This window comes from Oncorhynchus mykiss, chromosome 11, assembly GCF_057628025.1.
Source record: "Oncorhynchus mykiss isolate SJ-2025 chromosome 11, ASM5762802v1, whole genome shotgun sequence".
NCBI classification, from domain to species: Eukaryota; Metazoa; Chordata; class Actinopteri; order Salmoniformes; family Salmonidae; genus Oncorhynchus; species Oncorhynchus mykiss.
In genome coordinates, this window is record NC_143032.1 from 76,123,233 (window position 1) to 76,136,632 (window position 13,400).

General features: G+C 42.7%; 1 protein-coding gene across 1 annotated transcript in view; it reads right to left on the reverse strand.

Annotated features, from left to right (window-relative positions):
- LOC118937383 (F-box/WD repeat-containing protein 8-like) overlaps positions 1–13,375 on the reverse strand; it is a 29,234-nt gene extending 15,859 nt beyond the window's left edge. Inside the window, exons 1-4 of the mRNA XM_090191128.1 lie at positions 13,168–13,375; positions 11,145–11,326; positions 10,539–10,702; positions 1,722–3,132 (exon numbers count right to left, since the gene is read on the reverse strand). Of these exons, the coding sequence (XP_090047254.1) occupies positions 1,722–1,940 (219 nt within the window). The 5' untranslated portion in view covers positions 1,941–3,132; positions 10,539–10,702; positions 11,145–11,326; positions 13,168–13,375. The remainder of the gene's footprint in view (positions 1–1,721; positions 3,133–10,538; positions 10,703–11,144; positions 11,327–13,167) is intronic.
- Positions 13,376–13,400: the final 25 nt, after the last annotated feature.

The following is a 13,400-nucleotide window of genomic DNA, read 5'->3' on the forward strand; positions in this document are numbered from 1 at the left end:
TTATTACTAACTAAGTAATTCACAGAAAGGCATAAACAAACAAACAAAGTCAATATGGTTACAAGAAACGTGCCCTAGTGTGCTAAACCGGCATCTTGGTGGATAAAAAGGGAAGTGGGGGTCAGCTGAGAAGTCACTACAGAGTTAATAATTATAACAATTGAAATGCTAATCCTTTGCACATGAACGCTCACTCATTCGGGAACAATTGCAATCAATATATATATTTACACTCAGTGTGTCGTCTTGATCGCTGGTGAAAAGTTGTTTCTTTTGTAGAATTGTCCGTCTCTCTCCCGCTCTCTCTCTGTCGTGGTTATAGTGGATAGTTCAGAGTGACATTCATTCATGTTGTTGTAGAATGGATGTTTCGGCGGTTGTCGTTCTTCGCATTCGATGATACCGAATTCCTAGTTGCAGACTAGTAATTATATCAAAGACTTGTTCTTATTCTGTCGGTGTCAATAGTCTAAGAGTTTAACCACGTGGTATGGTTAAAAGATTCAGCAATGGTCTACAACCTTTGTATTACCGTGATTGAGAGAAACAGGGTCTGGTGATCATTTCTCAAAGTTGGGTTTTATTCGGAATTGCAGAAAAGGGCTGTCCCAGGATGCCTGACCCTAACTGGGAACAGGGGCGATCCTCTGATTTAGTTAAGCTCAAAAGGGAATTGGAGTTTCCTTCATTAAACAGTCCAAAATCACATCAAACAATTTTACAAACAGTATTATACTCATTCATTAATCTTATACAACAATTAGATGTAAACCTCATATCTGAGGCTATTATATAAACAACGTTATGGCAATGTGGCCACACCGTCTCTCATGAGCTTCCCCAAAATGTGACAAACGGACCAGTTCGTAGATGGATTTTTCACCAATCTTTTATACCTTGTCCGGGAACATGACATTTGTTCGGACCTCAAGTTCTGTGAGGTGGAGGAAATTCCTTTGTTCTCTATGAAAATTCACTCTGTCTCTTATACTGTTTGGCCATGAGGCAGGGTCTTCTCAGGAATTTACAACCTCTCTCTGACCACAGCAGCTAGTTAAAGGAGGCAGGGGGAGGCGGGGAGAGGGGGATGGGCTTGCTGTACCCAAAGAGGGCAACGTCATGACACTACTCAGACTCAGATTCGTGTATTGCTACTCAGATTCAGACTCAGATTAGTGTATTGCTACTCAGACTTATTAGTGTATTGCTACTCAGACTCAGATGGGTATATTGCTACTCAGACTCAGATTAGTACATTGCTACTCAGACCAAGATTAGTGTATTGCTACTCAGACTCAGATTAGCGCATTGCTACTCAGACTCAGATTAGTGCATTGCTACTCAGACTCAGATGGGTGTTTTGCTACTCAGACTCAGAGAGATGCAGGTTTGGGGTGACGATAGGGATGCTATTCACTTCGGGTTTCCATTCAGCCCTATAATTATATCAGTAAAAACAAACATTAAAGGTTGGCCAATTTATAGCCGTCCAAATGTGTTGAGCACTCAGAAAAATAATGGTTTGGGCTTCAGTATTTGCTTAGTGCTTAGCTTTGGCATACCTACCTTAATGTAACCCTGTTCCTAACTCCAGGTACAGTAGATCAAAAACAACACCGGGGTTGTATTCATTAGAAACCCTCATTGTCTGTCATGTTTCAATGAATTCCTTAATGAATACGACCCTGTCAAAAGACTGTAATCAATGTTGATTCACCTACCTTGCCTCCATTGTTCATGGCCCATCCACAGCTCTTGACCCCCAGGGCAGCGTGTGTCACTGAGGCGTCCAGACAGATGATTGGGAGGCCGTAGATGGTATGGAGCACCCGGGGCTCCAGGTCCTCAGGGGACAGCAGGTACACTGTCTCCCCAGCAGAGAGGGTCACCGTGGGGCTACTGTCTACTCCTCTCCCCTCAGCCCCTGGTACTAGGACCATAGACTCCTCCTGTGTCCAGAGCCACTGTTAGAAAAGTTAATAATTTATTCAGCCTGCTGATTAGACTTCTCACTCCATGTGACAGTGAAGTACCTCACATATGAAAAGTCCAGTTGCACTGCTAATGAACTAATATGGTATATAATGGATTGACTGTGACAGATAGAGGAATTCAAATATGAGAAATCACAACAGCAGACTGGATCAATGTAGACACCGTTTCATTGCATCAGGGGATTCTATCATAATCCTCTTTAAAATGATCAAGCTAAGAGAGAGAGACAGACAGAGAGAGAGAGAGAGAGAGAGAGAGAGAGAGAGAGAGAGAGAGAGAGAGAGAGAGAGAGAGAGAAAGAAAGAGAGATTGAGAGAGAGAAAGAGAGACAGAGAGAGAGACAGATAGAGAGAGAGAGAGAGAGAGAGAGAGAGAGACCGAGAGAGAGAAAGAAAGAGTGAGAGAGTGAGAGAAAGAGAGACAGAGAGAGAGAAAGAGTGAGAGAGTGAGAGAGAGAAAGAGAGACAATGTAATCATATGTTTCCATTGCCAATAAAGCCCTTTGAATTGAAATTGAATTGAATTGAGAGAGAGATACAGGTTTGAGCAGCGTGGCCTGGCAGAGGGTCCTCCAGTAGCCCGTCATCAGGCTGGTCCAGCCGGACGTCTAGCCCAGCAGCTAAGGTGGGGCTCTCCAGGCTCAGAGCCAGGGTGTGTGGACCCTCCCAGAGATCTGGAACCCTGCTATGTGCTGCAAATCATGTGTGAAACACAAACAAACTCTGGCTGAAACTAATCCTGGACTTGCATGAGTAGCAGGTCCAAGATCCAAGACCAGAGTACCAGATGCAGCAGCCAGAGTCACGTGGAACCTTTTGCCCAGCTAGCTTGCTAATGTGGAATGTGTGTCTTGCTAATCACACCCTGAAACTGTTATTTCCAAGTCTTGTGAAAGCAAAACGTTTTCTGTACAATTCCCAGAAAAGGCTAGCCAGTGGAATAGCCATTAACTTGACTGGAGAGTTGAGGACCCCCAATCACCATGGCCATAGGAAGCCACACCAGACGTGACTGATGTGAGGTCTGGGGCTGAGGTCTGCAGTCAAGGGGGCTGGGCCTCAGGAAGTGAGCCTCAGGAAGGGGGGTGCAGAGTCCTAGTGGAGGGTGTCCCACAGTCTCACATCCCCTGATGTGTACCTGGGGGGGACGGAAAACAACGTTACACAACACAAGGGATTATTTTAACATTAAAGAGATTCGCAACATAGTGAATAGAAGCCTAAAACAGTCACTTTTTACGAAGCATTGATGCATACTGCTCAAGAGGACCAGGCAGATATCAGTTATGGCCAGTTAGTAGCTCTAAACAGATATAACTAGCTCATCCTAGCTTTAGACAGTCCTCTCTCTGCACATGCATAGAAACACCAAATGCTTCCCAAGTTTCCCATTTGCAGCTTAGTCAATTGGAGACATGCAGAGTTGAGTGAGGTGGCAGCTGAGTTCCTCACAGTCGGCATGAGAATAGCCATGAGACAAGCTACCCCAGGTCCACCCCAGCACCAGCTGCCCTGGGCTGCCTCAGACGGACAGAGCTCCTCCACGGTGCTGGAACCTGGATGTGGGTCAGGACTGGTGCTGGGTTGGGCTGTTGGAGAGAGCTGCAGACAGAGATAACCACAGAGAGTAGCACCAAAGGGCTGCCAGATAAACCCTTTCAACTAGTTTGCTACCAATGACACTGTAGTACAAACAAGATGGTAAGATGGCTAGCTTCAACTCCCCAAATTACATGCTACAATCACTTATACCACTTCAGCTAGCTACTGTACCACCCACTTCACTGAGCATCGGTCTCCCAGCATGAGGAAATGAGCCAGCCAGCCAGCCAGCCAGCCAGCCAGCCAGCCAGCCAGCCAGCCAGCCAGAGAGACAGACAGACAGAGAGAGAGAGAGAGAGAGAGAGAGAGACAGACAGAGAGAGAGAGAGAGAGAAAGGAGGCTAAAACTCTCCATCTGATATCTCAGGGTTTGTCAGGAAGGTAACAACACTCAACATAATTAGTGCATCACCCTTCAGCCAAGAATCAACAGGAGAAATTCATGCCTTTCCCTCTTCCAAGCCATGAAACGTTTGATGTATCAATTTTAGGCAAGATCAAAGCACAACCTGCAGTTCTGCTTCCTCAGTGCATCTACAAGATACTGTATGAAGGTGAGAGAAATATTTGATCAGTTTGCCTCGAAAAACCACCGGGGGAAAAAAATGTCAGCTAAAACTCAACCCTAGTTATACAAGGATCTCATAGTGACGCATAGTATCTTATAAAATTCAGTGATCCAAATCGAATTAAGTCAAATGTTATTTGTCCACATACACCGAATACAACTAGTGTATACTTTACTGTGAAATGCTTGCTTACGAGCCCTTCCCAAAGATATAGAGTTTCAAAATAATAAAATATTAACACAAGGAATAAAATACAGAAGAACGGAGCTATGTATAGGGAGTACCAGTACCAGATCAATGTGGAGCTATATACAGGGAGTACCAGATCAATGTGGAGCTATATACAGGGAATACCAGATCAATGTGGAGCTATATACAGGGAGTACCAGTACCAGATCAATGTGGAGCTATATACAAGGAGTACCAGATCAATGTGGAGCTATATACAGTGCCTTGCGAAAGTATTCGGCCCCCTTGAACTTTGCGACCTTTTGCCACATTTCAGGCTTCAAACATAAAGATATAAAACTGTATTTTTTTGTGAAGAATCAACAACAATTCGGACACAATCATTAAGTGGAACGACATTTATTGGATATTTCAAACTTTTTTAACAAATCAAAAACTGAAAAATTGGGCGTGCAAAATTATTCAGCCCCCTTAAGTTAATACTTTGTAGCGCCACCTTTTGCTGCGATTACAGCTGTAAGTCGCTTGGGGTATGTCTCTATCAGTTTTGCACATCGAGAGACTGACATTTTTTCCCATTCCTCCTTGCAAAACAGCTCGAGCTCAGTGAGGTTGGATGGAGAGCATTTATGAACAGCAGTTTTCAGTTCTTTCCACAGATTCTCGATTGGATTCAGGTCTGGACTTTGGTCATTCTAACACCTGGATATGTTTATTTTTGAACCATTCCATAGTAGATTTTGCTTTATGTTTTGGATCATTGTCTTGTTGGAAGACAAATCTCTGTCCCAGTCTCAGGTCTTTTGCAGACTCCATCAGGTTTTCTTCCAGAATGGTCCTGTATTTGGCTCTATCCATCTTCCCATCAATTTTAACCATCTTCCCTGTCCCTGCTGAAGAAAAGCAGGCCCAAACCATGATGCTGCCACCACCATGTTTGACAGTGGGGATGGTGTGTTGCTTTTACGCCAAACATAACGTTTTGCATTGTTGTCAAAAAGTTCAATTTTGGTTTCATCTGACCAGAGCACCTTCTTCCATGTTTGGTGTGTCTCCCAGGTGGCTTGTGGCAAACTTTAACCAACACTTTTTATGGATATCTTTAAGAAATGGCTTTCTTCTTGCCACTCTTCCATAAAGGCCAGATTTGTGCAATATACGACTGATTGTTGTCCTATGGACAGAGTCTCCCACCTCAGCTGTAGATCTCTGCAGTTCATCCAGAGTGATCATGGGCCTCTTGGCTGCATCTCTGATCAGTCTTCTCCTTGTATGAGCTGAAAGTTTAGAGGGACGGCCAGGTCTTGGTAGATTTGCAGTGGTCTGATACTCCTTCCATTTCAATATTATCGCTTGCACAGTGCTCCTTGGGATGTTTAAAGCTTGGGAAATCTTTTTATATCCAAATCCGGCTTTAAACTTCTTCACAACAGTATCTCGAACCTGCCTGGTGTGTTCCTTGTTCTTCATGATGCTCTCTGCGCTTTTAACGGACCACTGAGACTATCACAGTGCAGGTGCATTTATACGGAGACTTGATTACACACAGGTGGATTGTATTTATCATCATTTGTCATTTAGGTCAACATTGGATCATTCAGAGATCCTCACTAAACTTCTGGAGAGAGTTTGCTGCACTGAAAGTAAAGGGGCTGAATAATTTTGCACGCCCAATTTTTCAGTTTTTGATTTGTTAAAAAAGTTTGAAATATCCAATAAATGTCGTTCCACTTCATGATTGTGTCCCACTTGTTGTTGATTCTTCACAAAAAAATACAGTTTTATATCTTTATGTTTGAAGCCTGAAATGTGGCAAAAGGTCGCAAAGTTCAAGGGGGCCGAATACTTTCGCAAGGCACTGTACAGGGAGTACCAGTATCAGATCAATGTGAAGCTATATACAGGGAGTACCAGATCAATGTGAAGCTATATACAGGGAGTACCAGATCAATGTGGAGCTATATACAGGGAGTACCAGATCAATGTGGAGCTATATACAGGGAGTACCAGATCAATGTGGAGCTATATACAGGGAGTACCAGATCAATGTGAAGCTATATACAGGGAGTACCAGATCAATGTGGAGCTATATACAGGGAGTACCAGTACCAGATCAATGTGAAGCTATATACAGGGAGTACCAGATCAATGTGGAGCTATATACAGCTGCCACTGCACTGAAGATAGGAAACACTGTCACCACTGATAAATCGACTATAATTGAGAATTTCAACAAGCATTTTTCTACGGCTGGCCATGCTTTCCACCTGGCTACTCCTAACCGGTCAACAGCACTGCACCCCCCACAGCAACTCACCCAAGCCTTCCCCATTTCTCCTTCTCCCAAATCCAGTCAGCTGATGTTCTGAAAGATATATATACTACCCACCATTGCGACCTGTACGCTCTCGTTGGCTGGCCCTCGCTTCATACTCGTCGCCAAACCCACTGGCTCCATATCATCTACAAGACCCTGCTAGGTAAAGTCCCCCCTTATCTCAGCTCGCTGGTCACCATAGCATCACCCACCTGTAGCATGCGCTCCAGCATCACCCCCAAAACCAATTCTTTCTTTGGCCGCCTCTCCTTCCAGTTCTCTGCTGCCAATGACTGGAACGAACTACAAAAATCTCTGAAACTGGAAACACTTATCTCCCTCACTAGCTTTAAGCACCAACTGTCAGAGCAGCTCACAGATTACTGCACCTGTACATAGCCCACCTATAATTTAGCCCAAACAACTACCTCTTTCCCTACTGTATTTATTTAATTTATTTATTTTGCTCCTTTGCACCCCATTATTTTTATTTCTACTTTGCACATTCTTCCACTGCAAATCTACCATTCCAGTGTTTTACTTGCTATATTGAATTTACTTTGCCACCATGGCCTTTTTTTTTGCCTTTGCCTCCCTTATCTCACCTCATTTGCTCACATTGTATATAGACTTGTTTCTACTGTATTATTGACTGTATGTTTGTTTTACTCAATGTGTAACTCTGTGTCGTTGTATGTGTCAAACTGCTTTGCTTTATCTTGGACAGGTCACAATTGTAAATGAGAACTTGTTCTCAACTTGCCTACCTGGTTAAATAAAGGTGAAATAAAAATACAAGGAGTACCAGTACCAGATCAATGTGAAGCTATATACAGGGAGTACCAGATCAATGTGGAGCTATATACAGGGAGTACCAGATCAATGTGGAGCTATATACAGGGAGTACCAGATCAATGTGGAGCTATATACAAGGAGTACCAGTACCAGATCAATGTGAAGCTATATACAGGGAGTACCAGATCAATGTGGAGCTATATACAGGGAATACCAGTACCAGATGAATGTGGAGCGATATACAGGGAATACCACTACCAGATGAATGTGGAGCTATATACAGGGAGTACCAGTACCAGATCAATGTGAAGCTATATACAGGGAGTACCAGATCAATGTGGAGCTATATACAGGGAATACCAGTACCAGATGAATGTGGAGCGATATACAGGGAATACCAGTACCAGATCAATGTGGAGCTATATACAGGGAGTACCAGTACCAGATCAATGTGGAGCTATATACAGGGAATACCAGATCAATGTGAAACTATATACAGGGAATACCAGATCAATGTGGAGCTATATACAGGAAGTACCAGATCAATGTGAAACTATATACAGGGAATACCAGTACCAGATGAATGTGGAGCGATATACAGGGAATACCACTACCAGATGAATGTGGAGCTATATACAGGGAGTACCAGTACCAGATCAATGTGCATGTGTACGAGGTATTTGAGGTAGACATGTACATGAAGGCAGGGTAAAGTGACTAGGCATCAGGACAGATAATAATAAGGTAATTGAGGTAGATATGTACATGAAGGCAGGGTAAAGTGACTAGGCATCAGGATAGATAATAATAAGGTATTAGAGGTAGATATGTACATGAAGGCAGGGTAAAGTGACTAGGCATCAGGATAGATAATAATAAGGTATTTGAGGTAGACATGTACATGAAGGCAGGGTAAAGTGACTAGGCATCAGGACAGATAATAATAAGGTATTTGAGGTAGATATGTACATGAAGGCAGGGTAAAGTGACTAGGCATCAGGATAGATAATAATAAGGTATTTGAGGTAGACATGTACATGAAGGCAGGGTAAAGTGACTAGGCATCAGGACAGATAATAATAAGGTATTTGAGGTAGATATGTACATGAAGGCAGGGTAAAGTGACTAGACATCAGGATAGATAATAATAAGGTAATTGAGGTAGATATGTACATGAAGGCAGGGTAAAGTGACTAGGCATCAGGACAGATAATAATAAGGTATTTGAGGTAGATATGTACATGAAGGCAGGGTAAAGTGACTAGACATCAGGATAGATAATAATAAGGTAATTGAGGTAGATATGTACATGAAGGCAGGGTAAAGTGACTAGGCATCAGGACAGATAATAATAAGAGTAAAATAAAGAACAGAGGCGCAGCAGCAAATGATGTTTAACAAAGCGCAGTTGTTAATTGAAATCCATTCCAGGTGACTACCTCATGAAGCTGGTTGAGAGAATGCCAAGTGTGCAAAGCTGTCATCATGGCAAAGGGTGGCCACTTTGAAGAATCTCAAATATAAAATATATTTCTTTAACACTTTTTGGTTACTACATGATTCCATATGTGTTATTTCATAGTTTTGATGTCTTCACTATTATTCTACAACGTAGAAAATAGTACAAATAAAGAAAAAACCCTTGAATGAGAAGGTGTGTCCATACTTTTGACTGGGTGGCTGGAGTCTTTGGCAATTCTTCCAGCCTTCCTCTGGCACCGCCTGATATAGAGGTCCTGGATGGCACGGAACTCGGCCCAGCGATGTGCTAGGCTGTCCGCATCACCCTCTGTAGCACTTTGCAGTCAAGGGTGGTGCATTTACCATACCAAGCAGTGATGCAGCCAGTAAAAATGCTCTCGATGGTGTAGCTGTAAAACTTTTTGAGGATCTAAGGGCCTATGCCAAATATTTTCAGCCTCCTGAGGGGGAAGACATGATATTCTGGGTGAATACAATTTGCTGCAGCAGGCAGCCCTCTGTCTCTGTATGTAGGGAATAGAGTGCCTTTTGGGACCCAGCCAGAGTTCACCGGCGCCAGAGGAGAATTTAATCAGACCACTCCCTGTGGGCCCCAGCCTCCTGAAACAACATTTAACAGACTCATTTCAGCAGCTCAAGTCACACTATCATCCTACTGTACACCGGACCCAGTCGAATTTAAGTAGCTTACTTCATGTGAGAATCCATAGCTGTAAGGGACATAACATAGAGGCTGAAGTCTATTGTGTTTTCACAACAGGTTGAATTAAAAGAACATGAAAAAAAAGGAGTTCAAAGACAAGTGGTGGTCTCTTTTAGTACAGAGTCAAAACAGCAGCTCAATGTCTATTGATCTCCCTTCATTAGGCTGGAAATGTGCTGATCAACACAGCTGCTTGCCCCTTCTGACACTGAAAACAGGTTATATACTGTATATCTTACATCGGCAACAACATAGCTGTCACAGGAACTGATGTCACACAGCACCTTCTCAAAGGTCATACTGCAGTTAGCTGATTGATCCAACACGATTCTAGGAGTAGGAAGACATGCAAGTCGAAATGTTGTTTATCAGGGTCCTTGCAATTACAATGTTATTACTACAATGAATACTGTATAGTTACACATGTTTAAGTTAATACTGTATTATTACACCGGTTTAAGTTAATACTGTATAGTTACACATGTTTAAGTTAATACTGTATAGTTACACCGGTTTAAGTTAATACTGTATTATTACACCGGTTTAAGTTAATACTGTATTATTACACCGGTTTAAGTTAATACTGTATAGTTACACATGTTTAAGTTAATACTGTATAGTTACACAGGTTTAAGTTAATACTGTATAGTTACACAGGTTTAAGTTAATACTGTATTATTACACAGGTTTAAGTTAATACTGTATCGTTAAACAGGTTTAAGTTAATGCTGTATCGTTAAACAGGTTTAAGTTAATGCTGTATCGTTACACAGGTTTACGGGCAAATTCAGATGAAGTGTTATCTAAAAAAATGCATTGAGTTAAAGTGCCACACACACAGCCAAGCAGTCAGACACACACCCCTATCAAGCCAAGCTGTCTCCTACCTCCCAGTTGGAGCGCACAGTGTTCTCAGAGTTCCTGCAGTCTCGTAGTGTGTTCTTCCAACAGGGGGAGTCAGAGACAGCGGTACCGTGGTGATAACCATTCTCCAGACACATCCTAAATGACAACACATCGTCCTCCGCCAGGACGGCCCATGCCGTGGAACCTGTGGAAGCATATTGAGTGATCATCACTAGGTACAACAAAGTAGAACGGTGTAGTTATACTACACATCTTGCTGACCTGGAGAGGAAATTGAAGTGTTGGATAGTGGTCATCATCACTTACTAGGGCCTACGTCACATTAGGGTTGCACAAAACATTGTGCGGTCTGTTCAGGTCTACTTATGCTTCAAGTGAAAACAGAGTAGTCTCTGAGTTTTATATAACTGACGGATCTGATCATGATCTTAGTTTACCTGAGCACATCATCCCAACTCTCTGGGGCTAACTCATAGGGCGACTCGACGTCAAAGAAGGGAATGTAATTTATCTCATTCTGCAAAAAATAAGTAAATCAGCAATGAAATTGAGTTCCACTTAATGAAGTGGTAGGTAGGCTACCTCTACTGGTGGAATTGTCATGATCATCCTCGACATCATCTTACCAGGTCTTGAATGAATTGATCCACCAATTTGTTTGCCTTGTTAACTTTCACACTGTGGTATTGTCTCTTCCTTCGTATCCTCTCCTCTTGAATCCTCTCCAACAAGGGACTGGTCCTTCCACCAAGCAAGCCCTCGGGCTATCAATACATTGTGGTTGGTCCTCTTCTCGTTCACTGTTACCCTGTAAAGTTGCAGATGACACATGCTTCTGTCTTCTTTCTGGTCCACTTACATTTTCACAAAACATCTTATTTTTAGAGTCCTCCCGACTTGATTGGCCAAGAGAGTCACCATTGGAGTTTGGTTGCTCGTTGTTTATATGAAATCAAATTGTATTTGTGACATGCACCGAATACAACAAGTCGTGGCCAAAAGTTTTGAGAATGACACAAATATGAATTTCCACAAAGTTTGTTGCTTCAGTGTCTTTAGATATTTTTGTCAGATGTTACTATGGAATACTGAAGTATAATTACAAGCATTTAATAAGTGTCAAAGTCTTTTATTGACAATTACATTTTATTGACAATTACAGTATTTTTCAAGACCTCTGTAATCTGCCATGACATGCTGTCAATTAACTTCTGGGCCACATCCTGACTGATGGCAGCCCATTCTTGCATAATCAATGCTTGGAGTTTGTCAGAATTTGTGGGGTTTTGTTTGTCCACCCGCCTCTTGAGCATTGACCACAAGTTCTCCATGGGATTAAGGTCTGGGGAGTTTCCTGGCCATGGACCCAAAACATCGATATTTTGTTCCCCGAGCCACTTAGTTATCACTTTGCCTTATAGCAAGGTGCTCCATCATGCTGGAAAAGGCATTGTTCATCACCAAACTGTTCCTGGATGGTTGGGAGAAGTTGCTCTCGGAGGTTGTGTTGGTACCATTCTTTATTCATGGCTGTGTTCTTAGGCAAAATTGTGAGTGAGCCCACTCCCTTGGCTGAGAAGCAACCCCACACATGAATGGTCTCAGGATGCTTTACTGTTGGCATGACACAGGACTGATGGTAGCGCCCACCTTGTCTTCTCCGGACAAGCTTTTTTCCGAATGCCCCAAACAATCGGAAAGGGGATTCATCAGAGAAAATGACTTTACCCCAGTCCTCAGCTGTCCAATCCCTGTACCTTTTGCAGAATATCAGTCTGTCCCTGATGTTTTTCCTGGAGAGAAGTGGCTTCTTTGCTGCCCTTCTTGACACCAGGCCATCCTCCAAAAGTCTTTGCCTCACTGTGCGTGCAGATGCACTCACACCTGCCTGCTGCCATTCCTGAGCAAGTTCTGTACTGGTGGTGCCCCGATCCCGCAGCTGAATCAACTTTAGGAGACGGTCCTGGCACTTGCTGGACTTTGTTGGGCGCCCTGAAGCCTTCACAATAACCGCTCTCCTTGAAGTTCTTGATGATCCGATAAATGGTTGATTTAGGTGCAATCTTACTGGCAGCAATATCCTTGCCTGTGAAGCCCTTTTTGTGCAAAGCAGTGATGACGGCACGTGTTTCCTTGCAGGTAACCATGGTTGACAGAGGAAGAACAATGATTCCAGGGCACCACCCTCCTTTTGAAGCTTCCAGTCTGTTATTCAAACTCAATCAGCATGACAATGTGATCTCCAGCCTTGTCCTCGTCAACACTCACACCTGTGTTAACGAGAGAATCACTGACATGATGTCAGCTGGTCCTTTTGTGGCAGGGCTGAAATACAGTGGAAATGTTTTTTGGTGATTTAGTTCATTTGCATGGCAAAGAGGGAGTTTGCAATCCATCTGATCACTCTTCATAACATTCTGGAGTATATGCAAATTGCCATCATACAAACTGAGGCAGCAGACTTTGTGAAAATGTGTATTTGTGTCATTCTCAAAACTTTTGGCCAATACTGTACAAGCCCTTAACCAACAATGCAGCTGTTTTTAAAAGTATGTAAGACATTATTTTCAAAAATATATATGAAAACGGAAGGAAAAAAGTAACACAATAAAATAACAATAACGAGTCTATATACAGGGGTACCGGTACCGAGTCAATGTGCGGGTATGTTGTTTGTCAGTTCTTGCTTCAAACGCTCTGTAAACGCTGCCATATTTTCTACCATTGTTACAACAACATGTATCTTTAACTTGTTATTTTTAGACAAAATAACAAAGCGGTAGGGTTAACATTTTTAAAGCTAGCCCATCTCAACAAAAAAAAAACAGTGAAGTCCTGTACCAAAACCTGTCCGACTAGAGACTTTGCTATCAGATTAGTTC